At 39.7% G+C, this 27,397-nt stretch overlaps 1 protein-coding gene across 1 annotated transcript in view; it reads right to left on the reverse strand.

The window, feature by feature from the left end:
- ALMS1 (Alstrom syndrome protein 1) overlaps positions 1-27,397 on the reverse strand; it is a 125,239-nt gene that overhangs the window by 72,603 nt on the left and 25,239 nt on the right. Inside the window, exons 8-11 of the mRNA XM_014540916.1 lie at positions 26,109-26,250; positions 11,567-15,712; positions 10,366-10,496; positions 8-652 (exon numbers count right to left, since the gene is read on the reverse strand). Of these exons, the coding sequence (XP_014396402.1) occupies positions 8-652; positions 10,366-10,496; positions 11,567-15,712; positions 26,109-26,250 (5,064 nt within the window). The remainder of the gene's footprint in view (positions 1-7; positions 653-10,365; positions 10,497-11,566; positions 15,713-26,108; positions 26,251-27,397) is intronic.

Below are 27,397 nucleotides of genomic sequence, written 5' to 3' on the forward strand. Positions count from 1 at the left end.
GAGGAGGTTTTCTTATATAGTGATCTGCATGTGGGACTTTGCAGAACTCAGGTTGTTCAAAAAATATGGGTGGAGAATTTGGAGTTACAGATGCTCTAGTATACTGGCTATCTTCAGTAACACCAACCTTAAGAACAGAGGAATCTGAAAAGCATTTAGAATGTCGGTGAGATGAAAAAGTGATGGAGGTAGTAAACTTTTTCATGGATTCTGGGGACAGCATTTGTGATGAAGAATGACAATCCATTTCTTCAGGTAGCACATAAGTAGGTTCTACTAATTCTGACAGCCAAGGGTCCATATTTTCACGAAATGGCATTCGAAAACCCTTGCTAATTTTGAAGTCATCAGTTGTAAAGTTCTGAATTGGGGAACGACTTTGTAACTGCAAGGAATTCCAAACTTTGAAACGGGTGTTGCTCTGGTCTAGTGATTTGGAAAGGTTGATGTGCCTGCTTCTCCATGATGACGGGCTCCGGTGTCCTCTGATAATTTCTAAGGGTTCAGGTGATCTGAAGATACAAGGATGGCTGTCCAACTGTGATTGTTTAGGAGTTAGAGTCCTGAAACATCCTTTTTCATGGCTCTCAATAATAATATGACCACAGACAGCTTTTGGATGGCATCTTATTCCCTGTGGACTCCGTAAACCCTAGAAAATATAAAGATCTTACTTGAAGTAGTCCAAATAGTTATACAAAAATCACTTTGCTGATGTTTTACAATAAAACAGGTAAGAACATAAGAATAAGACAATTAATTATAGAATAAAATGGCCCATGACCATGCAGTTAATTTCTTTTAAAAAATTTTCACTGAAGTAACAAAAGCAAAGACTACTATTGCCCCCTAGTATTCTCACTTTTTTTCTTTTAGTAACAGCATATCCCAACATTAACTAATCATAAGGCCACCAAGCCACAGATAAAGGGTATCCCAAAATTCACACAAGAAGTAATTTTGATAGAAAACACAGGTTTATAATTAAAAATTGTAAATTTTTTATTGATTCATAAAGTATACAGTATAGGGTTATGTATGGAATGGCATATCGGGTAAATGGATTATCATGTCGCAATAGCGAGCACCATTAGCTGTTATTGCCTGAGTAGCCGCATTTTCGAAGAAGAATGGTCCGTTGATGCCTCCAGCCCAAAATCTCACTCGTGGCTGAGGCTCATTTTCATCTTGATGGCTTGGTTAATCGACAAAATTGTTGCATTTGGCATTCAGAAAATCCACGAGTGATTTTTGAGAAACAAATGCATCCTCAACATGTCACTGTTTGGTGCAGATTTGGGGCTGGAGGCATCATCCGACCATTCTTCTTAGAAAATGCGGCTACTCAGGCAATAACAGTTAATGGTGCTCGCTATCGCGACATGATAATCCATTTACCCGATATGCTATTCCATACATAACCCTATACTATATACTTTATGAATCAATAAAAAATTTACAATTTTTAATTATAAACCTGTGTTTTCTATCAAAATTACTTCTTGTGTGAATTTTGGGACACCCTTTATTTCCAGCTTCGTTTGAAGCTAGTTGTGAACATAAGACTAAATTTAGGCCAATGGAATATGAGCAAAAGAATTAAGTACAAATTTTGCTTTCTGTCCTTAAAAAATCAAGTTCTCAACCTCTACATCCACCTATCACTACTATCACCATTACTATTGCCAACTGAAATAGGTGCCATATAAAAGGATGGCTCAGCTGCCCACCCAGCTTGGGTCCTTGGATAACCTCAAGCAGCTTGTTCCTGTTCCTACCCTGGACTATCACATAAAAGAAAAATAAAATTCTACCTTATTTGAGCCACTGTATTTTGGGATTTCTTAGTTACAGAAGCTTAGCCTATACCCTAGTATTTTACCACTTAGAATAGAAAAAAGAACTAATACTTCTTCCTGGTTAAGATCAGTGCATAATGGCTACCATAAATATAAATTTTCTTTGAGATGTCTGCATTTTACCTATGAAGTCATAACTTGCCATTCTACTTGATGATATAGGCACATTTGGCTTCATATAAAAATACTTCAGCCCGGCAGACATGGCTCAGTGCTTGAACATCGACCTATGAATCATGAGATCACGGTTTGATTCCCAGTCAAGGCATGCAACATGCCCAGGTTGCAGGCTCAATCCCCAGTAGGGGGAGTGTAGGGGGCAGTCGATTGGTGATTCTCTCTCATCATTGATGTTTCTATCTCTCCCTCTCCCTTCCTCTCTGAAATCAATAAAAATATATTTAAAAAAACATTTTAAAATATGCTGCCACTTCCGACATAGTGGAGTGGATGTGCTTTGCCCTATTCTACCTGCTAAGTCCACAACTAAAAATCCTGGACATTATACATAAAACAAACTTAAGAAGAATCTGAAAACTATAGAAAAGAAGGCAGACTGGCTAGGGACATTGGGACCTGAGGAATGAGATGGTAGTGAAATCCCTGGGTTTTCTTTTTACCTGATATATCCCAGATTTGGATCTGAAGAAGCCAGCGACACACGAACAAAGGGCACATACAAAAGCCCTAACAAAAACCTACTCTCATTAGCTAAAAAAAACAAACAAACTGTAAAAGTGAAGTCTAACAAGACAGAAAACTTTGCCCTGATTGGGTGGCTCATTTGGTTGAGTGTCATTCCATACACCAAAAAGACTGTGGGTTTGATTCCCGGCCGAAGCACATATGGAGGCAACCGATCGATGTTTCTCTCTCAAACTGATGTGCTCTTTCTCTCCCCCACACCCCCCGCCTTCCATTCTTCCCTCCTTCCCACCCTCCTTCCATTTCTATATATCCTTGCTCCTTAAGTTACAGTGCAATAATGGACTCCTAAATGGACTTCCTTGCTGCTAGGGGCACTAACCACTTTAAACTCTAGACCAGGGGTGGGCAAACTTTTTGACTCGAGGGCCACAATGGGTTCTTAAACTGGACCGGAGGGCCGGAACAAAAGCATGGATGGAGTGTTTGTGTGAACTAATATAAATTCAAAGTAAACATCATTACATAAAAGGGTACGGTCTTTTTTTTTTAGTTTTATTCATTTCAAACGGGCCGGATCCGGCCCGCGGGCCGTAGTTTGCCCACGGCTGCTCTAGACCATATGGTCACCACTCTCCTCACCTCAACTGCCAAGTCATGCTTCCTATGATTGTTATCACAGGAAAATATCATGGCTTCATCTTATCAGACAATATTATTTATATCTTTCCCAAGAAAATTGAGTCCCCTTACAGATCTAAAATGCTGATGGTCTCACCTTCCAATATTAATTGGCAAACCAATCAGGGAGAGGTGAGTAACTGTGACCCCCTGACCATGGATAATCTTGGCCCATTAAAAGAAAACAAACCCACTATGCTGCTCCTGGACCACACTTACCTGCTGGATATGCAAATTCCAGCTGAAATTCCAATGTGTAGAAGCTTTAATAAATGGCTCACATCTCTCCACAGGAAGTAGAAATAATTGCACTCAGACCCACCAAAAGAAAAGAACAGTGTGGAACTCTAGAAACTGTGGTTAATCCTAACAACATTAGAAGATGACATCAAGTCAATACAATCACAACACTTAATTCTACTCCACTTTGGAGGAGGCCACCAATGAGCTGCTGACCCACAGTCGTCCCATAAATTTTCACATGGGATAGTCATTGGGTAGTCACAACACTATAAAATGCACATGCTTGCTACTGTTGGCCTTACTCTGTGCCTTCTGTGCCATCTGGGTCATGGGACTTCTCAATCCGAGAAAGGCAACACTGAAAAGTTGCTGGAAGCACACAGCTCTTGCCCACAATTGCACCCAGAATGGGGAGATAATATAAGTCAGGCACTAACTTACATAGAAAGGCTGTACCTAAAATGCCACCAGGTGTGAATACTTGCTGGGCGATTCAAGCCCTATCTTAAATAGGACTGATAGCACAAATGCTTATAGGCCACCAGCCATTACATTGTCCTAATTTCAACCCTAACTGGCTGACAGGCTTATGCAGTTCACACCCATCTCTGGTAATAGAGGGCCAAACATTAAATTGTCAGAAGCATATAACTAAATTTTCTTTAAGCCAAAGCTACACATGTGCCCCTGATCCTTACTATTTATGGATGGAAACCTCCTATGCCTTGGAGAAAAGCACTACCCAATTATTTGCAAGGTGCACCCCAAAATGTACTGAGAATTTGTGAGACTAGTAGATACTCCCAATGGTGCAAGCAAACACCAATTAGAGCATCCCAAATCTATGCAACTCTGTTAGGCCCCTTGGGCCCTCAGTTCCCCTCTTTGGTGGTTACCTGGGGGAGCCACCCCCCTGGGATAGCTCCCTCCACTTGCAACAACACTGATAATGACAATGCCCCAGCACACGACAGTGTAGGACATGACAGACAATCTGAGAGATGACAACATCCAAGCCCACACCACCACAGGAAAAAATTTCATCCTGAATGCTATCTCCACAACCTTCCATTATAGCATAGATGACACCCAGGAACACACAGCAGCTGGGATGGCAAGGACTGAAAAGGACTTGCTGAACTAAATGCTGTTTATCTAAATTCCCTGCTCACAACCCCTTTAAGTGGCATTCTGCAGAATTAAGTATACGTTTACTTCAAGGCCCGCTTGCTTATCACTATATGCACGCTGCTCGAATGTGAGGTGGTACTATGACTGCTAGGCTGTTCTTCACTGCATCTTTTAGTTTTAGAAGATCAAGATATGTTGAGTCTCAGAACCTTATTGGGGCTCCTTTAAAGCAGTTCACTTAGTTGTTCACCCTCACCACACTCATTAGATTGGTCCACATTATACATCCTACTGGGGGTGGGGTTAGTGAATTTCTGTTGGGAGGAACCATCCCCAGCTGCAGATGCTACCATCACCACAGCACCCAGACACGTATCCTCCAGGCTCATATCCACAGGGTCACCTGACTATACCACTCCAAGGAAACCCTTTCCCATTGTCACCATTCAGAGCTCTACAATCCTCCCATTCAAGTCCCCAAATAGTCCTAATTTTTTTTCTTTTACTCGTCAAACCTTGTGTCAAGGTATGACTTCAGTAGATCACAGTGAGCCTAATATTTTTATACAATGGGCTAAAATTAGAGCTCATTTTTTGGGGCCGCTGTAATTGCTGGGGATGTTATCAGGGTCAACAAAATCTTTTCCCCCAGTTAGTGGCCTACTTGACTGATTTTTTTAACACTGCCCCCATTTGACCAACAGAAGACACCCCATGTAACCTTGCAACTTGTACAAATACTCAACTGCTTCCATGTAGTACACTTGCCATACAGTATGTGGCACTTGGCAGGAGCCCCCACATGCCCTTTATAATCCTCCATATCTGCCCAGGCACCAACACAAGAAAGAATATGATCTATAACTTGTCCCAAGGAGCACAACCCCTACATCAGCCCAATCACCCAGGGGGAACCCCAAATTATATCAGCTCCCCAATCACACAGTTAGTGACCACTGTGTCTAGTACCCTGGGTCCATTATACATTCATAGTTCTTCACATGTGTACTTATCTTCCCCTCAAGCTCTTTGCCAACCCCACAGAGTTCTATATGTTCATACCAATGTACTTTACTCTCTCTAGGGCTACCCTTACATAAATCACTAAACAGGACCCTCAGTCCATCTCTTTTTCTGCCCCTCACATAAAGAGCATGTGGCATTCATCCCCATTATGTTTGGAAGTAGGTCTGCTACTATCCCTCAGAGGACCTGGATTACACACCACCAGAACAGACACATAACAAGTTATTAAGGCAAACACCAACCTGTCAACCACATTGGCTGAAAATATTAAGCTGTACACCAAACCATAATGCAACAACATGATTACATGATTCCTTTTTTCACAAATCCTCACCCAAAAACATTTTTTCACTAATTTTTAGAGAAAGGGGCAGGAAGGTAAGGATGGAGGGAGATGGGGGGCGGGGGGAGAGATGAGAGAAATGAGAAACATTAATTGGCTGCCTCCCACACAAACTATGACCAGGGCCAGGGATTGAACTCACAACCTAGGGTATGGTGCCCTGACTGGAAATCAAACCTGTGACCTTTCAGTGTATGAGAGACAATGCTCCTAACAACTAAGCCACACCAGCCAGGGCAACATGATTTTTAAGTGCAGATGGTTTTGGATAACCATTTAGCTTTAAATTATTTATTGGCCAAGGAAAGAGGTATATGTACTATGAGTATATCACCTGCTGCATATATATTAATAATACTGGACAAAATAAATCTACAAAAGATGGCCCAACAGGTACCAATATTCCATAATCTCACCCAAGTTTTTAATCAAATACCTACCTTATCCATGGGCCTTGATTTATTTTCTTGGCTGCACCCCAACAAATGAGGGGATGGTTATGAACAGGATTTCAAACTATCATTTATCTATTGATGTTCTCTTTGGCATTTTTGCTTTACTCAAATGTTTCATATGCTAGGTGACCAAAATCCTGCCAGTGGCTGTTGATATCTGCACCATCTAGACAGTGCCCTTCATTTTCCCTAAACACTAATGCCTAGGCATCACAGGGTCAATTGTGATGAGAAAACAGCTATTTTGAGTTGCTGCCTAGATATTTTACAGTATGACAACCCTGTTCACACCCAGAGCATAGACAGTTAGATAAGGCCCTGAATTTAGGATTCCTGCCAGAAGTTCCCTCTTTGCTTTTCCCACGCCACCTTTAAAAATAACCACTTAGAACGGAGTCTGTGAAAAGTCACTGACCGCCACTTCAACCATCTTATAAGTAGTTAGTGCTTGCTACCCTGCTCTTTATCTCCTGCTCATGAGGAGGACTGTCCATCCCTCAGCCTGCCCACTCACCCAGGCTTCTGAGATTTGTAAGTAATAACTCTTGTGACTTTACTTCCTTTGTGTAAGTGTATTAAAACTATGCCTTTAATCAAAATGACCCTGGAGGTTTTTCAGTTCCCCAAAGTGGAAGCTCTGATGCTGAGAAAGCTACCTGCCTAGCCCATGTGGGTAGTATGTACCTACATTCAAGAGATTATAATCTGAATTTTTTAATTTAATACACCAGCTACAGGCTCCACAACACAGCATACTACAAAGAAAAAAAAGAGCAAGCATATAACTAGATATAGTAGGAATATTGTGACTACCAGACAAGGAATTTAAGATAGCTATGATTAATATGCTAAGGGCTCTAATGGATAAAGTGAACAGCATGCAAGAACACAAATACAATGTAAGCAGAGAGATGAAAATCCTAAGAAAGAATGAAAAAAGAAATGCTAGAGATAAAAAACACTGTAACAGAAATGAAGAATGCTTTGATAGGTTCTTTAGTAGACTGCACATGGCCAAGGCTAGAATTTTGAGCTTCAGGAGAGTTCAACAGAAACCTCCAAAACTAAAATGTAAAAGAAGGAAAAACCCCAGACCAAAACATCAAAGGACTCCAGGACAAGATATTAATACATTAACAACAAAAATACCAAAAAGAGAAGAAAACCAAAAAGAACACCCCCCACAAAACCAGAAATACTACACCTAGACATAACATTTTCAAAGTAAAGAAAAGCAAACATAAAGAAAAAAATCTTGAAATAAGCCAAGGGGACAAAACACCTTATCTACAGAAAAGCAAAGAATTACATCTGACTTTTCCACAGAAATCATGCAAGCAAGAAGAGAATAGAGTGAAGTATTTAAAATGTTGAGAGAAAAAAATCCAGCCCACTTAGCATTCTATACCCTTCAAACTGAACAAGAAATAAGACTTTCTCAGACAAATTAAAATAGAGGAAATTTATGCCAGTAGATGCAACGAATGTTAACAGAAAAACAGAGAAAAATATTGGTCAAAAACTCAGATCTACATAAAGAAAGAAAGAACATCAAAGAAAGAAACAGTGAAGGTAAAAAAAAAACAAATATAACCTTTTTCTTATACCAAACTGATCCAAAAAAATAGTTTGAAACATTGCTATGTATGCACGTATGTACATGTACATGTGCGTGTGTGCTTGTGTGTGTGTATAAACTGAATGACAGGAATGACAGGAAGGAAAAATTAGGATTATTTTATTAGAAGATACCACGCTACCTGTGAAGTGAGTGGTACAGTGTTATTTGAAATTGATGTAGTCGTAAGTATATGATACAAATTCTAGGGCAATCATTGAAAATGTAGAAAATGTATGTATAACTGACATCCTAAAAAATGAGAGAAAATGTAATCATAAAATGCTCAATTAAAACCACAAAGGGCCCTAGCCAGTTTAGCTCACTTGATAGAGCATTGGCCTGCAGACTGAAGGATCCCAGGTTCGATTCCGGTCAAGAACACATGCCCAGGTTGCAGGCCCAATCTCTAGTAGGGGATGTGCAGGAGGCAGCTGATCAATAATTCTCTCTCATCATTGATGTTTCCATCATTCTCTCCCTCTCCCTTCCTCTCTGAAATCAATAAAAATATAAATATATTTTAAAAAAATAAAAAATAAAACCACAAAAGGCAGAAAGAGTGGAAGACAAAACCAGAAACAAAGAACAAGGGCAACAAGTAGAAAACAGTAACGAATGTGGAAGACACTAACCAACTATATCAATAATTGTTTTAAAAGTAAATTGTCTAAGCCTTGGCTGGGTGGCTCAGTTGGTTGGAGTGTTATCCCATCCACCAAAAGATTGCAAGTTTAATTCCCAATCAGGGCACATACCTAGGTTGTGGGTTCAATCCCCCAGGGCACATACAGGAGGCAACAGATCAATGTTTCTCTCTCACATCAACATTCCCTTCTCTCTCTAAAATCAATGAAAACATATCTTTGGGTGAGGATTTTAAAAAAAAGTCTACACATACGGTAGCTATATTGACTTTTGCAGATTTAATAATAATAAGAGCTGACAATTACTGAACACTAAGTATTTTATAGACATTATTTCCTGTAAGCCATACCCAAACTCTCTAAGACAGGTATTATTACACCCTATTACTACTCATAATAGCAGACCAAATGCCCCATCAACAAGAGAATAAACTGATAATTTCACACACTGAACTACTTACAAAAATAAAAAATAAACTATAGCTACATAGAAAAATCTCAAAAAACCTAAGATTATATGAAAAATAATTCTCATAAGAATATATATCATGTTAATTCCATATATTATAGAATTAAAAACCATACTGAACAGCAAGAAAATCAACACATGTTATAAGTAGTAAAAGAGATATGACTGGAGAAGGGTACACACAGGACTTCAGTGTCATTGGTAACATTCTATTTCTCAAGCTGAATGGCTGATATATAGGAATTTCACTTTATTCCTTACATACATGTTTCATATCTATTTTGTAATCATGAAACAGTAGGAGGAAAATAAGTACTATTAAAAGGGAAGTGGTTTATACATAGACTATTTTAGATCTGTGTTCCTAAGCAGAGGATATACATCTGAAAATAGCTGGACTTTATCGGCATCTCAAGATATCACCTTCAAGAGAAATAAGAGTGACAACAATCTATACTAATAAAAGGATAATATACTAATTGGACCAGACGTCTTCCGGACCACCTTCCAGACAAAGCCATGGTGGCAGGGCCGAGGGAAAGGTGGTTAGGGGTGATCAGGCCGGCAGGAGAGAACAGTTAGGAGGATCAGGCTGGCAGGGGAGAGCAGTTAGGGGGGGTCAGGCCAGCAGGCAGGTGAGCAGTTAGGACAAGGGTGGGCAAACTTTTTGACTCGAGGGCCACAATGGGTTCTTAAACTGGACCGGAGGGCCGGAACAAAAGCATGGATGGAGTGTTTGTGTGAACTAATATAAATTCAAAGTAAACATCATTACATAAAAGGGTACGGTCTTTTTTTTTTAGTTTTATTCATTTCAAACGGGCCGGATCCGGCCCGCGGGCCGTAGTTTGCCCACGGCTGGGTTAGGAGCCAGTGGTCCTGGATTACAAGAGGGATTTCCAACTGCCGGACATCCCCCGGGGGGGTCCTGGATTGGAGAGGGTGCAGACCAGGCTGAGCGACACCACCCCACTCCCCCGTGCATGAATTTCATGCACCGGGCCCATAGAATATTGATAAAAGTAATCCTCTTATTTCTCAAAGGAGGTAAATTTTTTCAACAGATTAATTTGGAATAAATCAAAACCTACAGAATCTAATCCTTAATCTTTTGAAGAAGACTCTTAACACTTTAAACCAAAGACTATCAGTTACTCAGCTAGAGTCATCAACACCCAAATAAGAGATCCAAATTCTACTACTCTTTCTTTCACATTTTCTCTTTTCATTTCTAGAATTCTTTTATACCTTGGACAAGTCAGTTCTCTCATGGCCAAACAACTTTGCTTTGATCTCTTCTACTTTTCTCCTGTCATCTTCATTTAATTCTGAAATGGAGTAGCCACACTCACGAGCCATATTAAACTTCAGATTCCAGGCTAAAGAGAAAACATAAAAACACCTGAGATAATACAATGCAAAAGTGAGAATTTTTCAGTGATTTTAAGAGCACAAAAGATCATCATTATACCTATTTAATGGCTCCCACATGCTTAGCAAAAAGTGTGTGCTCTAAATTATATGACAAACTATTAGAAGTTCTACAGAGAGATCATTTCATTGAAGAGTCTGATTTTTTTAAACACACATTCTACAGATTTTTCTCCAACAAGGCCATTTTAATTAATATGGTATTTAATCATTTTTATTCCAATCTTCCTTTTAATCAGAACAGTCCCTTTGTCTTCCCCATTTGCTCCTGCTACAATTTCTGCCACTTCCACAAGAGCTGATATTTTAAAATAAATAAAACTTGGGGAGTTTTTTTAGCAAATCAAAATATGCTTAAGTGATAAAAGGAATGGCTTAGGCAGTTCATCTCAAGGAAAGATTCCCAGGTAGGTCTGGATTGCTTATAAGTTACCCTTCCAAATATATTCCCCACATTGTCCTGAATATTTTTTAATGGAATTCTACTATTAGAAATTAAAAGGATTAATAAATATTCTTCCAACCTCTAAGCCAAGTTCTAGTGTGAAATACCTTGATTAGTTTTTTCCAATGTCTATCTAAAATCTGCTCCTAGAACTTTATTATCAAAGGGGACAAGAAAGTATATGCAGTTTTATTATTATACAATGGTTTAGAGCAGAGCAAATTGGGTGTTTTTTTTTCTGCCTCCAAAATAAGGACACTATCATGAGAGGATTAAGGAAAACATGAGCGCTTTGGGAGTTAGGAAACTTCAAGCTCTCTACTTACTTTCCTCTCCTTCTGACATCAGAACTAACTTTTCCTAAGTCCCTAAACTCAGACTAGCACTATTAATCCTGTGAGTTAGCTGCATTATTGGTTAAATGGGCTTATTCTGGATTGCAGAAAATGCAATCATCCTAACAGTTCTATAAGAAAATAAATTTAGAATGCCAAATACTTAACTTTAAATAAATTACTAAACTACAATGTTTATAAGCTTCATCTGCTTTTATAACAAATAATCAGTTCCTACCTCGTGCTCGTACCCGGCATTCCTCTTCCTCTGCATTTCTGAGAATTTGTTTAGCATGATTCAATGAGGATTCACATTTCAGAAGGTTTTTCACGTGTGCAGCCAGTGAATCCACACTACTACCACGCCCTTCATCACTCTCTGACAGACACTCTTCCTCTCTACTATCTGTCATACTTGTCTTCGGTGAAGTACATGGAAACAAGTTTAGAAGAACATCAGAAACTGATTCAAAGGAATTACTGTCCCATGAGCAGGAACTTGCATCACTACTTGAATCACTTTTTATGATAGTCATCATAGGGATAAGAATTTTATTCCCAAGGGTTCCACTACACCCTTCAGGTTCAGATCTCATTACAGGTCTGGCTGCTTTATATTGCCTAAGAGTTTCATCTAATGCCATTCTGGCTTTGATTTCTGCTTCCTGTAGAGGACTTCTAACTGTAGTTGAACTAACAAACTCCCAATTTTCAATGTCTCCCTGGCATTTCAGATTTGTCTGTGTACTAATATCCTTCTGTAGGTACTTGTTTGGATTCTCTTTTGTGAATGACTGTCTCTGAGGCAAATCAATGTTAGATTTATCAGTTGTAGGGGGTTCTTTGAAGCAAACAACCTTCTTAGATTGAATAAATGAAACATCATTAACATCTCTGAATGGCACAAGGGGAGCAGGAAAATTGCATCGTTTCAGTGCTATATTTTCTGCCTCCATTAAAAGTGTCCGAATCTCTTTAAGAGTTTTAGAACCATTATCTGTACCCTGGAATTCCTCAGAGCCAATATCTTCAAAACCTGAAGGTTCTGGCTTATTTATTACAACTCTACCATCAGCTTGAGAATTTAAGGGCATATTGTTTGAGATAATACTAGAGTTAGAAGAATCCAAATGATCTTTTGGCCTCTGGACATGGTCTGAAAGAAACTTGTGCTTCTCACTATGTGAGTAAGTATCAGGGTAAACTGCTGATAACCCAGTAATCTGATCAGCTTGCCTAAGACCACTTGAGAACTTTAGGGCATCTTTAGTTAGATGTCTATCTGGCAAATTCTGCTCACAGAATTTATTTTGTTTTTCTCTGTGTGAAAAAAAATGAGGAGGAGCTGTTGGTAACACAGTTTTTTGGTCTGCTGGTTTAGGAATTGTTGATACTGTCAGTACATCTTCAGTTAGATGTTTGTCTGACAATTCCTGCGGACAGACAATATTAGATTTTTCTCTGTGTGAATAGGAACTAGGAAGAGGTATTGGTACCCTAGAATTCACGTCAGTTGATTCAGGAACAGATGAGATCTTCTGAATATCTTCACTATGTTGTCTAGTTGGCAAATGCTGTTTAAAGAAAATACTGGGCGTTACTCTCTGAGAGTAAGAATTACGAAAAACTGTCAGTAATGGAGTCTGCTGGCCGTTTGGTTCAATCACAGCTAAATTCTTGGGTTTCTCTATCTGTGCGTAAGAAATGAGGGGAGCTGTTGGAAACTCAGTTTTCTGGTCATCCGGTAAAATCACAGTTGAAATCCTGGGTTTTTCTTTATGTGAATAAGAACTAGAAGATCCTTCTGGTATCTCAGTCTTCTGGTCAACTGGTCCAGGAAGAGCAAAAACTTTTAAAGCTTCTTCAGTAATATCTGGCAAGTCCTGCTGGTAAAAAATATTGCCCTTCTCTCTATATGAGGGGGAACCTGAGGGGATTATTCCTATCCCAGTCTTCTGGTCAGTTGGTCCAGGAACAGCTGAAACTTCCAAAGTTTTTTCAGTAATATCTGGCAAATCCTGGTAAGAAATGATGGGGCCCTCTCTATATGAGTAGGAAGAGGGCACAATTCGTACACCAGTCTTCTGGTCAACTGATCCAGGAATTGCTAAAAGTTTTGAAGCCTCTTCATTATGATCTGGCAATTCTTGCTGATAAGAAATGATAGGCTTCTCTCCAGGAGAGTAGGAAATAGAGGTTACTACTGGTATCCCGGTTTTCTGCTCAGCTGGTCCAGAAACCCCTAAAATTTCTAAAGCCTCTTTAGTAAGATCTTGCTGGTAAGAAATGATGGGATTCTCTCTATGAGAGTAGGAAGTAGAGGATACTGTAGGTAACCCAGTCTTCTGGTCAGCTGGTCCAGAAGTAGAAACATTCAGAGCCTCTTCTGTGAGATGTCTATCTGGTAAGGCCTGTTGGTAAAAAATAATGGACTTCCCTCCAGGTGAATAGGAACTTGGAGGTACTGTTGGTATCCCAGGCTTCTGATCACCTGTTCCAGGAACAGCTGAGACTTTCAGAGCCTTTTCAGTTAGATGACTATCTGACAACCCTTGTTGGTAGAAAATGGGTTTTTCTCTATGTGAGTAGGAAGTAGGGGGTTCTGATGGCAACCCAGTTTTCTGGTCAGCTGGTCCAGAAACAGCTGAAACTTTCAGAGCCTCTTCAAACAAATGACTCTCTGTCAAGCCCTGTGGGTAGAAAACGGGCTTTTCTCTATGTGAGTAGGAAGTAGGAGGTTCTGATGGCAACCCAGTTTTCTGCTCAGCTGGTCTGGAAACAGTTGAAACTTTCAGAGCCTCTTCAAGTAGGTGACTATCTGGCAAGGCCTGTGGTGAGATAATAATATGCTTCTCTCTATGTGGATAGGAAGTAGAGGGTAATGTTTGTATCCCAGGCTTCTGGTCAGATGGTCCAGAAATGGTGGAAACTTTCAGGGTCTCTTCAGTTGGATGACTATCTGCTAATGCCTGTTGGTAGAAAGTACTGGACTTCTCTTCAAATGAGTAGAACCCAGAGGAACCTGGTGGTATCCCAGTGTTCTGCTCACCTGGTCCTGGAACAGATGAAACTTTTAGAGCCTCTTCAGTGAGATTACTATCTGGAAACTCCTGCTGGTAAAAAATGATGGGTTTCTCTCTATGTGAGTAGGCACTAGATGGTCCTGTTTGTATCCCAGTGTTCTGGTCAGTTTGTCCAGGAATAGATGAAATTTTCTGAGCCTGTTCAGTTAGTTGACTGTCTGGCAACCTCTGCTGATAGAAAAAACTGGTCTCTCCATGTGAATAAGTAGAGGTTCCTGTTGGTATCCTAGCCTTCTGGTCAGCAAATCTATAAACCGCTGCAGCTTGTTGAGACTGCTCAGTTAGTTGACTCTCTGGCAAAGTCTGTTGGTACAAAATATGGGGCTTCTCTCCATGTGAGTAAGAAGTTGAGGTTCCAGTCTTCTGGTCAGCAAATCCAGAGAGAGTTGCAGCTTGTTGAGACTGTTCAGTTGGATGACTGACTGGCAACTCTTGCTGGTAGAAAATACTGGGCTTCTCTCTATGTGAGTAAGCAGAGGATACTATTGGTATGCCTGTTTTCTGCTCTGTGGATCCAGGAGCAACAGAAACTTTCACAGCCTGCTCAGTTAGATGATTTTCTGGAAATGTCTGTTGATAGAAAATATGGGGCTTCTCTCTGTGTGAGTAAGAAGTTGAGGTTCCTGTTGGTATCCCAGTCTTCTGGCCAGCAAATCCAGAGATGGCAGCCGCTTGTTGAGACTGTTCAGTTAGATTACTCTCGGGCAACGTCTGCTGATAGAAAATATAGGGCTTCTCTCCATGTGAGTATAAAGTAGAAGAAACTGTTGGTATCACAGTCACTTGATCAGCTGGTCCAGGAACAAATGGACCGTTCAGAGCCTGTTCAGTAGGAAGACTATCTGGCAGCAGTGGCTGAGAAAAAACATTGTGCTTCTCTCTATGTGTATAGGAACTAGAAGGTACTGTTGTTTTCTCGCTCTTCTGGTCAACAGGTCCAATAACAGCTGAAACTCTTAGAGCCTCTTCGATTTGATGACTGTCTCTCAAGGCCTGTGGGTAGAAAATATTGGGCTTCTCTCTTTGTGAGTAGGAACTAAAGGGTACCGTTGAAATTCCAGCCTGCTGGTCAGCTAGTTTTGGAACAGCTAAGGCTTGTAGAGTCTCTTCAGTTACATGACCATTTGCCAATCTCTGTTGGTTGAGAGTATTCTCCACAGAAGATCTTACAGCCAACTGAGAAAAGTCCTCAGAAGACAAGGGTAAATGAGATCCAATGCCTGAATCTCCAGAAGTGGTAGTGATGTCGGCTTTCAAGTTGGACTGGGTAATTTCACTTATGCCTCCTTTAGAAATATCTCCTAGAGAATAAGAAATTTGTTAATAGTATATATTGCTTTAATTGAAAAATATTTCTTGCCCTGGCTGCTTTAGTTCAATTGGTTGGAATGTTATTCCATACACTGAAAGGTCACAGGTTCGATTCCCAGTTAGGACACATAACCAGGTTGTGATTTCAATCATTGGTTGGGATACATACGACAGGCAACCTATCGATGTTTTTTTTTTTCTCTCTCTCTCTCCACCCCCCCTCCCCTATCCCTTTCTCTCTAAAATCAATAAAAACATGTCCTGTGAGGATTTAAAAAAACAACCAAACCTGGTTCCTGTACCCCCCATCAGAAAATGAGATTCCATTGGTCTGGGGTAGACCCTATACATTAGTATAAAAGAACAAAAGAAAGAAAGCTTTTCTTCCTTGGGACTTTATATTCTAGAAAGGAACCCTAAAGAAATCCTATATAATAAAAGCCTAATATGCTAAGTGTCCAGTCAGCCGTTCAACCAATCAAAGTGTAATATGCTAATGATATGCTAAGGCTGCTCAACCTCTCACTATGATGTGCACTGACCGCCAGGGGGCAGATACTCCTACTGGTAGGTTAGCTTGCTGCAATGGTCCGGCCGATTGGGGCTGAGCGAAACGGGCCAGACATACCCTGGAGCCCTCCCGTGGTCCCTCCCTGGTTGGCCAACCTCCTGCATCCCTCTCTGGCCCCGACTGTGCACCAGTGGGGTACCTCGGCCTGGCCTGTGCCTCTCGCAATCCAGGACCCCTCGGGATGTCAGAGAGCTGATTTCAGCCCGATCCCGCAGGCCAGGCCAAGGGACCCCACTGGTGCATGAGTTCGTGCACTGGGCCTATAGTACAGCGGCTGCCTACCTTTCAGACCTCAAGGACCACCAGTTGGAGACCCCTGCTCAAAGGTTTCCTTAAACTAGCGGCACCAACCTTTCAGACCTTTTGGACCACCAGTGGTCTGCGGACCACCAGTTGGCGATCACTGTTCTAGTAGTCAATTAAAGACACCAATATTTACAACTCAAAGATAATTATTACAAAGCCATTTAAAGCAGCAATCTAATGCGTAAATAATTTAAATACTCAACAACAGAACTATAGATTAAAAATGTCAGTATAGACATTTGATGAAATATTATGCAGATCTTTTGGTGATTTTTAAAGAATTTTCAATGTGATGTGAAAATGCTGTCTACTCTGGGATTTGATTTCACACTCCTTATAAGCTAACAAGTTAGCCTTTTACTGTGTCATGTATGCTAGCAGAAGATATGACACTCCTCAATTGCAACAAAATATTTTATTCCATGGCATAGCAAAGGATCATTAGCTTATTTTCATGGGTTTCTCTTTTCCCCAAGTCCTACAAGGGCAATGCAACATGGCTCAGACAGATGCTATGCATGCAGTGGGTTTAAGTGGCTCGGCTGATAAGTGTACCCATTATAAGATATGTATTTTTAACTATATGAAACTGTAAACTCTAAAGGTTACACTAAGAAGTTTGAACTTAATTCTGTATGGCATAGGGAATTACTGACAGACATGAGCAGACCTGTATTGTAGAAATACAAGTTCTGGATTGGAAAGGGAATACAAAAGTGTAAGCAGTGCTGTCTCATCAAACTTTCTGCAACAATGGAAATTCAGTGTATTTGTATTGTCCAAAGATAGTAAATAATTCTAAATAAAAATAGTTCTAAATGGCAGAGGAAAATAAATGAATGCAATAGAAATGGCAAGATTTGACAAGAAATGCATTCATTCATTTGTTCATTCAAAAAAATAAATTGTTTACTATGGGCCAGTCACTGTTCTAGATGTAGAAAATAGGAGCAATAAATAAACGGACAAAGTTTAATTTAAAAAAACAAACAGACAATAAGTAAATTGGCAAAACATATGGTAGCAAAATGACTGATACATCCAGCAAATATTAGCTGTACTTTACAAATAAAAAAATTAAGTTTCAATGATAACGACTTAACAGTGTTGGTCAATGTAAAGATCTTAGATTCTAATTCAGCAGGTCTGGGGTGGAATCTCAAATTCTGCATTTCCAACAAACTACCAGGTAATACTCAATATTATTGGTCCTTAGATGACATTTTGAGTAACAAACATATTTTCCTAGAGTTGTACAGTGAGTAAATGACAAAAACAGACATTTTAGCTGTCTAATTCTAACTAAATATTCTGAACTCTTTTTACTACAACTGACTGCAATTCTAAACCCACTGGTGAGCTTCAAATAAGGAGCTGGAAATAGAATGGAATGAGAACTGAACTGTAAAGTAAAAAAGTAGAAATACCAAGTATTAACTTCAAGAAAACTAAAAGAAAATAATGTACACTGCATAGTAACTTTAGAAGGATATGAGTTATGAAATTTTGTGAGGAAAAAAAAGGCTCAAGAAATTAATAAATCAAAACATATTAATGAGCTGAACAACTAATGGGTCAAAGAAGAAATAAAAAGAGGAAAAAAGTACCCCCAAGACAATTGAAAATGGAAATACAACATCCCAAAACTTATGGAATATGATAAAAGCAGTTCTAGGAGGGAAGTTTATAGGGACAAGTGCCTACATCAAGAAACAACAAAAGTCTCCAATAACCTAACTTTATATCTCGAAGAACTAGAAAAAAAGATAAAGCCCAAAGTTAGCAGAAGGAAGGAAATAAAAAAGATCAGGGCAGAAATAAATGCCAAACAAAGACTGAAAAGGTCAACAAAATTAAGATATGATTCTTTTAAAAGATAAACAATTGACACACCTTTAGCTAGACTTACCAAGAAAAAAAGAGACAGGACTCAATTAAAATCAGAAATAAAAGAAAAGAGATTCAAAATAGTGGCAGAGTAGGTAGAAGGTACACTCACCCCCTCCCAGAACCAAATTGAAATTACAACTAAAATAAAGAATAATCAAACTGCATAACCAACTGAAGATTAAATGAAGAGAAGTCTTATAATCAAGGATTTACAGAAGAAACAACACCGAGACTGGTAGAAAGAGTGGAGACATAAAAAGGGCTGGCCCCATTCCCTTTTTGTGGTAGCTGAGATTCTAGAGGGTATCTCAGCTACAAAGGCTCCCCCTCAGGAGTGTGGGGTTCTGACCCCACACCAAGCATACCAGCCCAGAGCACCAGAACTGGAAAGAGGCGCCCATATAACATTTGGCTGTGAAAATCAGAATAAAAAAAACAAAACACATAGAAAACATTAAAAAACAATGAAGAGCCTGGCCCACATGGCTCAGTGGTTGTGTATTGACCTATGAACCAGGAGGTCATGGTTCGATTCCCAGTTGGTGCACATGCCCAGGTTGCAGGCTCGATCCCCAGTATGGGATGTGCAGGAGGCAGCCAATCTATGATTCTCTCTCATCATTAATGTTTCTATCTCTCTTTCCCTCTAGCATCCTCTCTGAAATCAATAAAAATATTTTTAAATGAAGAATACAATAACTGAAATGAAGAACATACTAGAAGGAATAAATTGTAGGTTAAATGAAGCAGAGGATGGAATCAGCCATTTGGAAGACAAGGTAACAAAAAAATTCCCTTCCACTCTCTAAAAAAAAAAAAAAAACCAATGGAAAAAATATCCTCAGGTGAGGATTAATAACAACAAAACAAAACAACAACAAAACTGGGATAATTTAAAGGACCTGTGGGACAACATGAAGCATGATAACATCTTCATCACAGGAATACAAGAAGGAGAGGACAGAGAGCAAAGAACAGACGCCATATTTGAAACATTACTGGCTGAAAACTTCCCTAATCTGGTAAAAGGAAAAGATACAAAAGTCTAGGAAGCACAGAGAGTCCCAAACAACATGAACCTAAAGAGATGCACACAAAAATATATCACAATTAAAATGGCAAAGTTTAAAGACAAAAAGAGAATCTTAAAAGCAGGAAGTGAAAAGACAGTTGTCTACAAGGGAACGCCTATACTGTTAAGTTGATTTCTCAACAGAAACATTTCTGGCCAGAAGGGATTGGCATGAAATATTCAAAGTGATGAAAAGCACCCTAGCCAGTCTGACTCAGATGTCCAACTGTTGGCCTACAGACTGAAAGGTCTGGGGTTCGATTCCAGTCATGGGCATGTACCTCAGCTGCAGGCTTGATCCCTGGCCCTAGTCAGGGAGGCAACCAATTGATGTGTCTTTCTCACATTGATGTTTCTCTCTCTGTCTCTCCCCTCCCTCCCACTCTCTCTAAAAATCAATGAAAAAATATTCTTGGGGGAGGATTAACAAGTGATGAAAAGCAGAAACCTACATTTTACCTAGAAAGATTATTATTTAAAATTGAGGGAGAGTGCCGAAACCGGTTTGGCTCAGTGGATAGAGCGTTGGCCTGCGGACTCAAGGGTCCCACGTTCGATTCCGGTCAAGGGCATGTGCCTGGGTTGCGGGCACATCCCCAGTGGGAGATGTGCAGGAGGCAGCTGGTCGATGTTTCTCTCTCATCGATGTTTCTAACTCTCTATCTCTCTCCCTTCCTCTCTGTAAAAAATCAATAAAATATATTTTAAAAAAAAGATGTCTGTTAATTGTCAAAGTGGAGATACCCAGTAAGCATATGGAGCAACCTGTCAAGAGCTCAGAGAAGAGGTCCCAGGTGTGGATGTGAATTTAGGAATAGTAGTATGAGGCTTGAATTAAAGCCATGTGTATAAATGAGATTGCTAACGAGATAGCAGAGAATAAAAAGAAAACAGAATTTAAAAAATAAAATAATAAAATAAAATTGAGGGAGAAATAAAGAACTTCCAGACAAAAAAAAAAGTAAAGGAGTGCATCACCACCAAACCAGTATTACAAGAAATGTTAAAGAGTCTTCCGTAAGAACAAAAATAACCAGAGAAACATAGTTATAAAGAATAAAATGACAATAAATACAAACCTACCAATAATCACTTTAATTGTTAATGGCTTAAATGCTCCAATTAAAAGACATAGGTTAGCTAAATGGATAAGAAAACACAACCGATATATATACTAATACTAGAGGCCTGTTGCAGGAAGATTCCTGCAAGAATAGGGCTTCTTGTGGCCAGAGCAAAGCAGAGAAGGGAGCGAAACCTGCCGAGGTGTGCTTCACTCCCGCCTCCGCCACCCCTCTTGCTTCCCTCCCACCTCCACCACTCGCTTGTTTCTCTGCAGTTTCCCTCCCTTCTGCAGTGCTTGGCTTCCTTCTACGTTGTCTTCGCTCCGTGCCTGTGTATGCAAATTAACCGCCATCTTTGTTGGGTTAATTTGCATACTCATCTGATTGGCTGGTGGGCATAGCGGAGTGACACCAATTTGCATGTTTCTCTTTTATTAGTGTAGATATACTGTCTACAAGAGACCCACCTCAGAATGAAAGATACACAAAGACTAAAAGTAAAGAAATGGAGCCCTAGGTGGTTTGGCTCAGTGGATAGAGTGTTGGCCTGTAGACTGAAGGGTACCAGGTTCGATCCTGGTCAAGGGCACAAGCCCAGGTTACGTGCTTGATCCTCAGTAGGGGCCAGGCAGGAGGCAGCTAATCAATAATTCTCATCACCGATATTCCTATCTCTCTCTCTTCCTCTCCCTTCCTCTCTGAAATAAGTATAAACATATTCAAAATAAAAAATAAAAATAATAAGAGTAAAGAAAAGATATTTCATGCAAATGGAAATGAAAAAAACAGCTTGGGTAGCAATACTTATATCAGACAAAATAGACTTGAAAACAAAACAGAACACTAGGCCCTAATCGGTTTTGGCTCAGTGGATAGAGCATCAGCCCATGGACGGAAGGGTCCAAGGTTCGATTCCAGTCAAGGGCACTTACCACAGTTGCAGCCTCAATCCCCCGGCCCAGGTCGGGACATGTGTTGAAGGCAACCAATCATGTATCTCTCACATCAATGTTTCTCTCTGTCTCTCTCCCTCCCTTCCATCTCTCTCTAAAAATCAATGGAAAAATATCCTCAGGTGAGGATTAACAAACAAACAAACAAGGAAACATTACATAACTAGAAGCCTGGTGCATGAAATTTGGGGACAGGAGGGTCCCCCCTCAGCCCAGCCTGTGCACTCTCACAATCCAAAACCCCTCAGGGGATGTCCAACTGCCTGTTTAGGCCCAATCCGGAAGTCGGTCATCCCTCTTGCAAACCGGCAACGCTGGCTCCTAACCGCTCACTTGCCTGCCTGCCTGATCTCCCCTAACCACTTTGCCTGCCTGACTGATTGCCCCTAACCACTCTGCCTGCCTGACTGCCTGATTGCCTCTGCTAACCACTCTGCCTGCCTGCATGATCGCCCCTAACCACTCGCCTGCCTGCCTGATCGGCCCTAACCACCCTGCCTGCCTGTCCGATCATCCCGAACCATTCTGCCTGCCTGCCAGATTGCCCCTAACCGCTCACTTGCCTGCCTGCCTGATAGCCCCTAACTGCTCTGCCTGCCTGCCTGCCTGCCTGATCGCCCCTAATTTCTCTTCCTGCCTGCTTGCCTGATTGCCCCTAACTACCTGCTTGTCTGTCTGCTCAGTGCACGTCATAGCGATCGGTTGTTCCGCCGTTCAGTCAATTTGCATATTACCCTTTTATTATATAGGATGATAAAGGGAACTATCCAAAAAGAGGCTATAACACTTATAAACATTTATGCATTCAACATAGGAGCACCTAAATACTAGTACATAAAACAAATCTTGCTGGACATGAAGAAAAAGATTGACAGTGATCTACATATATAAAAGCCTAAGCAACCAAATGACTGGTTATTATGATCACCAGGGGGCAGACGCTCAATGCAGGAGCTGGCCCCTGGTGGTCAGTGTGCTCCCACATTGGAAGCATTGCTCAGCTGACCGTGGCAGGCCAGATGCAGGGCTCATGACTGGTGAGCACTGCTATGGCAGCACGAGTCTCTCCCAATTGGGACTAACTGGGCACATGCCCGTGGCAAGTGCAGCAGGGTGGGGATGAGCGGGAGTGGCAGGCAGGAGCAACAGGCGGCGTTGGACTCCCAGTTTCAGCCCAATCCCCACAGGCCATGCCAAGGGAACCCACCAGTGCACGAATCTGTGCATCAGGCCTCTAGTACAATCATAGTAGGGAATTTTAAGACGTTCGAAATCAGTGGATAGATCTTCCAGACAGAAAATCAACAAGGAAACACAATGGTCTTAAATGACACACTAAATAAAATGGATTTAATTGATATCTTCAGAGCATATCACCCCAAGCAGCAGAATGTACATTCTTTGCAAGTGCACATGGAACACATGTTAGGAAACAAAATAAGTCTCAATAAATTTAAAAAGATTAAAATCATATCAAGCATCTTCTAGGACTATAATGGTATGAAACAAGAAACCAATCACAAGAAAACTGAAAAACACAAAGACATGTAGGCTAAATAACATGTTACTAAATAATGAATGAGTTGACAATGAGATCAAGGAAGAAATCAAAAGATACCTTGAAACAAATGAAAATGATAACACAACAACCCAAAATCTATGGGACATAGCAAAAGCAGTCCTAAGAGGAAAATTTATAGCATTACAGGCCAAACTCAAGAAATAAGAAAAATCAGCCCTGCTGGGTAGCTCAGTTGCTTAGAACATCATGCCAATATGCCAAAATTGTGGGTTTGATCTCTAGTCAGGGCACATACAAGAAGCAACAAATGATGCATAAATAAGTCAGACTACAAATCAGTGTTTCTTTCTGGCTCTCTTTCCCTCTTACCCACTCTAAAAGTCAGGTGAGGATTAAGAAAAATAAATAGCACACAAATAAGTAAATAAATAATACTGGAATATCACCAAAGAACCTAAAATATCATATTAGACAATATTCATTCAATTCAATAAAAAGCATTAAAGAAGGAAAAGAAGAACAAAAAAGACATGAGACATATGGGAAACAAAAAGTAAACCAGCCCTGACCGGTTTGGCTCAGTGGATAGAGCGTCGGCCTGCGGACTCAAGGGTCCCACATTCGATTCCGGTCAAGGGCATGTACCTTGGTTGCGGGCACATCCCCAGTGGGGGGTGTGCAGGGGGCAGCTGGTCGATGTTTCTCTCTCATCGATGTTTCTAACTCTCTTTCCCTCTCCCTTCCTCTCTGTAAAAAATCAATAAAATATATTTTAAAAAAATAAAAATAAAAATACAGCTAGGTTGAAAGTAAAAGGATAAAAAAAGATGTCATACAGACAGCAACCGTAAGAGCTAGAGCAAGTATACTGATAAAAGACAAAATAAAGCTTTAGGACAAAATATGTTACTAGAGTTAAAGGTCAATTTATAACCACACAAAGAAAGTTAATTCATCAAGGCATATGACATTATAAATTATAAAATATAAGCATAAATGCATTTAATATCATATCTCAAAATGTTTGAAGCAAATCTAACAGAAAAGAAGGGAGAAACAAATAATAATATTTGGAGACTTCAATACCTTACTTTCAGAAATGGAGAAAACAACTAGGCAAAGGATCAACAAGGATACAGAAGACTGGAACACTATAAATCGACTAGAGCTAGCAGATAAGTATGTATAGAACACACCACCTAACAACAGCAGAATGCACATTCTTCTCAAGTGCAAACTGTACATTCTACAGAATAAACTATATGTTAAGACATAAAACAAGTCTCAATAAAATTTAAAAACTGAAATCATACAAAGTATATATTCTCCAAAAAATGGAATGACATCTCAATAACAAAAGGAAATTCGTAAGTATGTGAAATTAAACAACACACCTCCAGATAACCAGTGTCAACAACAAAGAAATATTACAATGAAAATTAGGCAATATTTAGGTGAATTAAAACAAAAGCATGACAAACCAAAACTTAAGGCATGCAGCTAAAGCAGTGTTTAGAAATTTATCTATGTCAACACCTGAATTAGCAAGATCTCAGATCAATAACTTAACCTTTCACCTTAAGAAACAGTAAAAAGCTCAAACCAAAACTGAAGCAAGTGAAAGCATGAAAATAATAAAGCCTAAAATGGTAGTAAATGAAATAGAGATTTAAAAGGTAGAAGGAAAAATTAGGAAAAGTAGAGAAACCAATTTCTTTGAAAAGTTCAACAAAAAATTGACAAAATTAAGCTAGACTTACGAAAAAAGATAACTCTCCAATTACTAAAATCAGTAACAGAAGGACATTACTACCAACCTCACAATTAATTCCTTCCCATTATTTTCTATCTTTCTCAAATAAACAAAAAACATACACATAAAACCTCCTTTCTTGAGGTTTAGGCCACACATAACTTTAATACCATCCTCCATCTATCATGTTCTTACAACTCCCAGTTGCTCCCATTCACTTTTTGAAGACTTCATGTCTGGTGCACAGGTTTTCCTAAACCCAAAACCCCACAAAAATCAGAAAATATTTAAACATAGTTAATCCAAAAAGCTAGCCTCAAAATCTCAATTTACTTTATCCCAGTGGTCTTTTATTCAACTTCTAACCAATCCCCTCAGGGCCAAGCAATGGATCTTATCACCCTTCAAAATGATACACATTTAAATGTACTAACTCACTCTGACCAAAATTACCCATTCTACCAGCTCTCTCAGTAACTCATACCCACCTCATGTATTCAACTTCGTAAATAAACCTGTTCCTTCATTTTCTTCCAGACTAACAATTCTCCTGACTTCTTTTCTTTCTCAATGCAGGCTGAAACAAATAGCTGATAAACTCTTCCCTCACTTGTTCCCTTCCACTGCTATCCTTCCACCACACACAAATCCCTCTACCAAGGATCAATCCTGTAATTAACCTTCTCCATTCCTGAGTTTCAGTAGAGAAAAAGGAGAGATGCTATACAGGCTGACATTATAAAATCATTTCTGACCTCAACTGACTTCTCAGAAATATCTGCAAATCCTTTAGCTTATCTTTAGTCAGTTCCATCTCCTATTCACTTCAACATAAATTCTGAGCCTTCACCCAAGTCACTCTCCTAAGTCCCTAAAACTTCTCCTCCTGTCCCCACCACCCATAGCAGATAAGATTACCTTGCTTTCTGCCTTAGAACTGAGCTCTCAATTTCCTCTCTACAAATTTATTGTCCTCTTGTGCTCAATTAATTTTTTTCCCTTCAAATCACAGAAAGGAATATGGAAACCAACTGACACTAGTTCAGACTTGTCCATGTAATTCAGTTCTAAACACTGTCATGAAGAAAGCAATTAAATCAAAAGGTTCATCTAATGAAAGAGACCTGTGCATTTATAAATACACTTAATCCAAAGTTAATAGTACCACAGGAGTTCAAATATAAAAAAATAGCCATAGCAAGGTATTTTTAACAAGCTAGTCATAAGGACATTTCATATCACCTTTTCCACATACCTGGTAAATGTTTGAGGGTCTTTGGCATAATCTCAGGAGATACCCTCAACATCCTGAGATCTGAAGAGTGATACTCCAACTCTCTGGTTGGTTCATGAGGAACAAATGGAGGCAATACAGATGAAAAAGACCGACTAATGTCCTATGAAGAGAGATTTTTAAAAAAAGAAAGATTAATTTTAGACATCATCTGTTAAAATACAGACCTCACTTTATGAAAATAAATACTAAGCAGTTATACCAGTTCCTTAAGATTCTATTTCCAATCCTCCTGAACACATATGTAGGTCATATCTTGTTTGGTCAATTCCAAAAAGGCTCTATAAATTATTCTGAGGTTCTGGAAGTCTACCTGTATAGGAGACCTAGAAGTGTTTTTCTCCTTATGATAAATATGATCATTGCAGAATCTGAACTATGGCACAAGGATTTTTTTAAAAGGGAGAAGTGTGTTGTGGAAAGGAAAAAAGAAAAGGAAGTAGGGGAAAACAAAGATTTTTAAGAAATCCACAAATATTTAGAATAATAAAAGCATGGGAAAACTGTATCTATGATCAGTTCCTAAAAAATAAAAGTCCTGCCCTAGCCCGTGTGGCTCAGTGGATAGAGCGTCAACCCACAGACTCAAGGGTCCTGGGTTCGATTCTGGTCAAGGGCACATACCTCAGTTGCAGGCTCAATCCCAGACCCTGGTCAGGGCGTGCGAAAGGCAACCACTCAATATATCTCTCTCACATCAATGTTTCTCTCTCTGTCTCTCCCTCTCCCTTCCACTCTCTAAAAATCAATGGAAAAATATCCTCGGTTGAGGCTTAACCAAAAAAAGAAAAAAAAGTCCTCAAATTTCTTGAAACAAAAGTTGTGGGAAATTTAAACTGATAGTGAAGTAAAGGTTAAATGCTGGCAACCGCTGTATTAGAGGACATAAATGGGCACTTTTACCACTATTTTTCAACTGAAATATTTTTTTAAATTAAATCTTTATTGTTCAGATTATTACAGTTGTTCCTTTTTTCCCCCCCCATAGCTCCCCTCCACCCGGTTCCCACCCCACCCTCTGCCCTTACTGCCCCCACTGTCCTCATCCATAGGTGTACAATGTTTGTCCAGTCTCTTCCTGCACCCTCCACCCCCTTTCCCCTGCGAGAATTGTCAGTCCACTGTCTTTCTATGCCCCTGATTCTATTATATTCAACAGTTTATTCTGTTCATCAGATTTTTTATTCACTTGATTTTTAGATTCACTTGTTGATAGGTATGTATTTGTTGTTCATAATTTTTATCTTTGG

Source organism: Myotis brandtii, unplaced genomic scaffold (genome assembly GCF_000412655.1).
Source record: "Myotis brandtii unplaced genomic scaffold, ASM41265v1 scaffold251, whole genome shotgun sequence".
NCBI classification, from domain to species: Eukaryota; Metazoa; Chordata; class Mammalia; order Chiroptera; family Vespertilionidae; genus Myotis; species Myotis brandtii.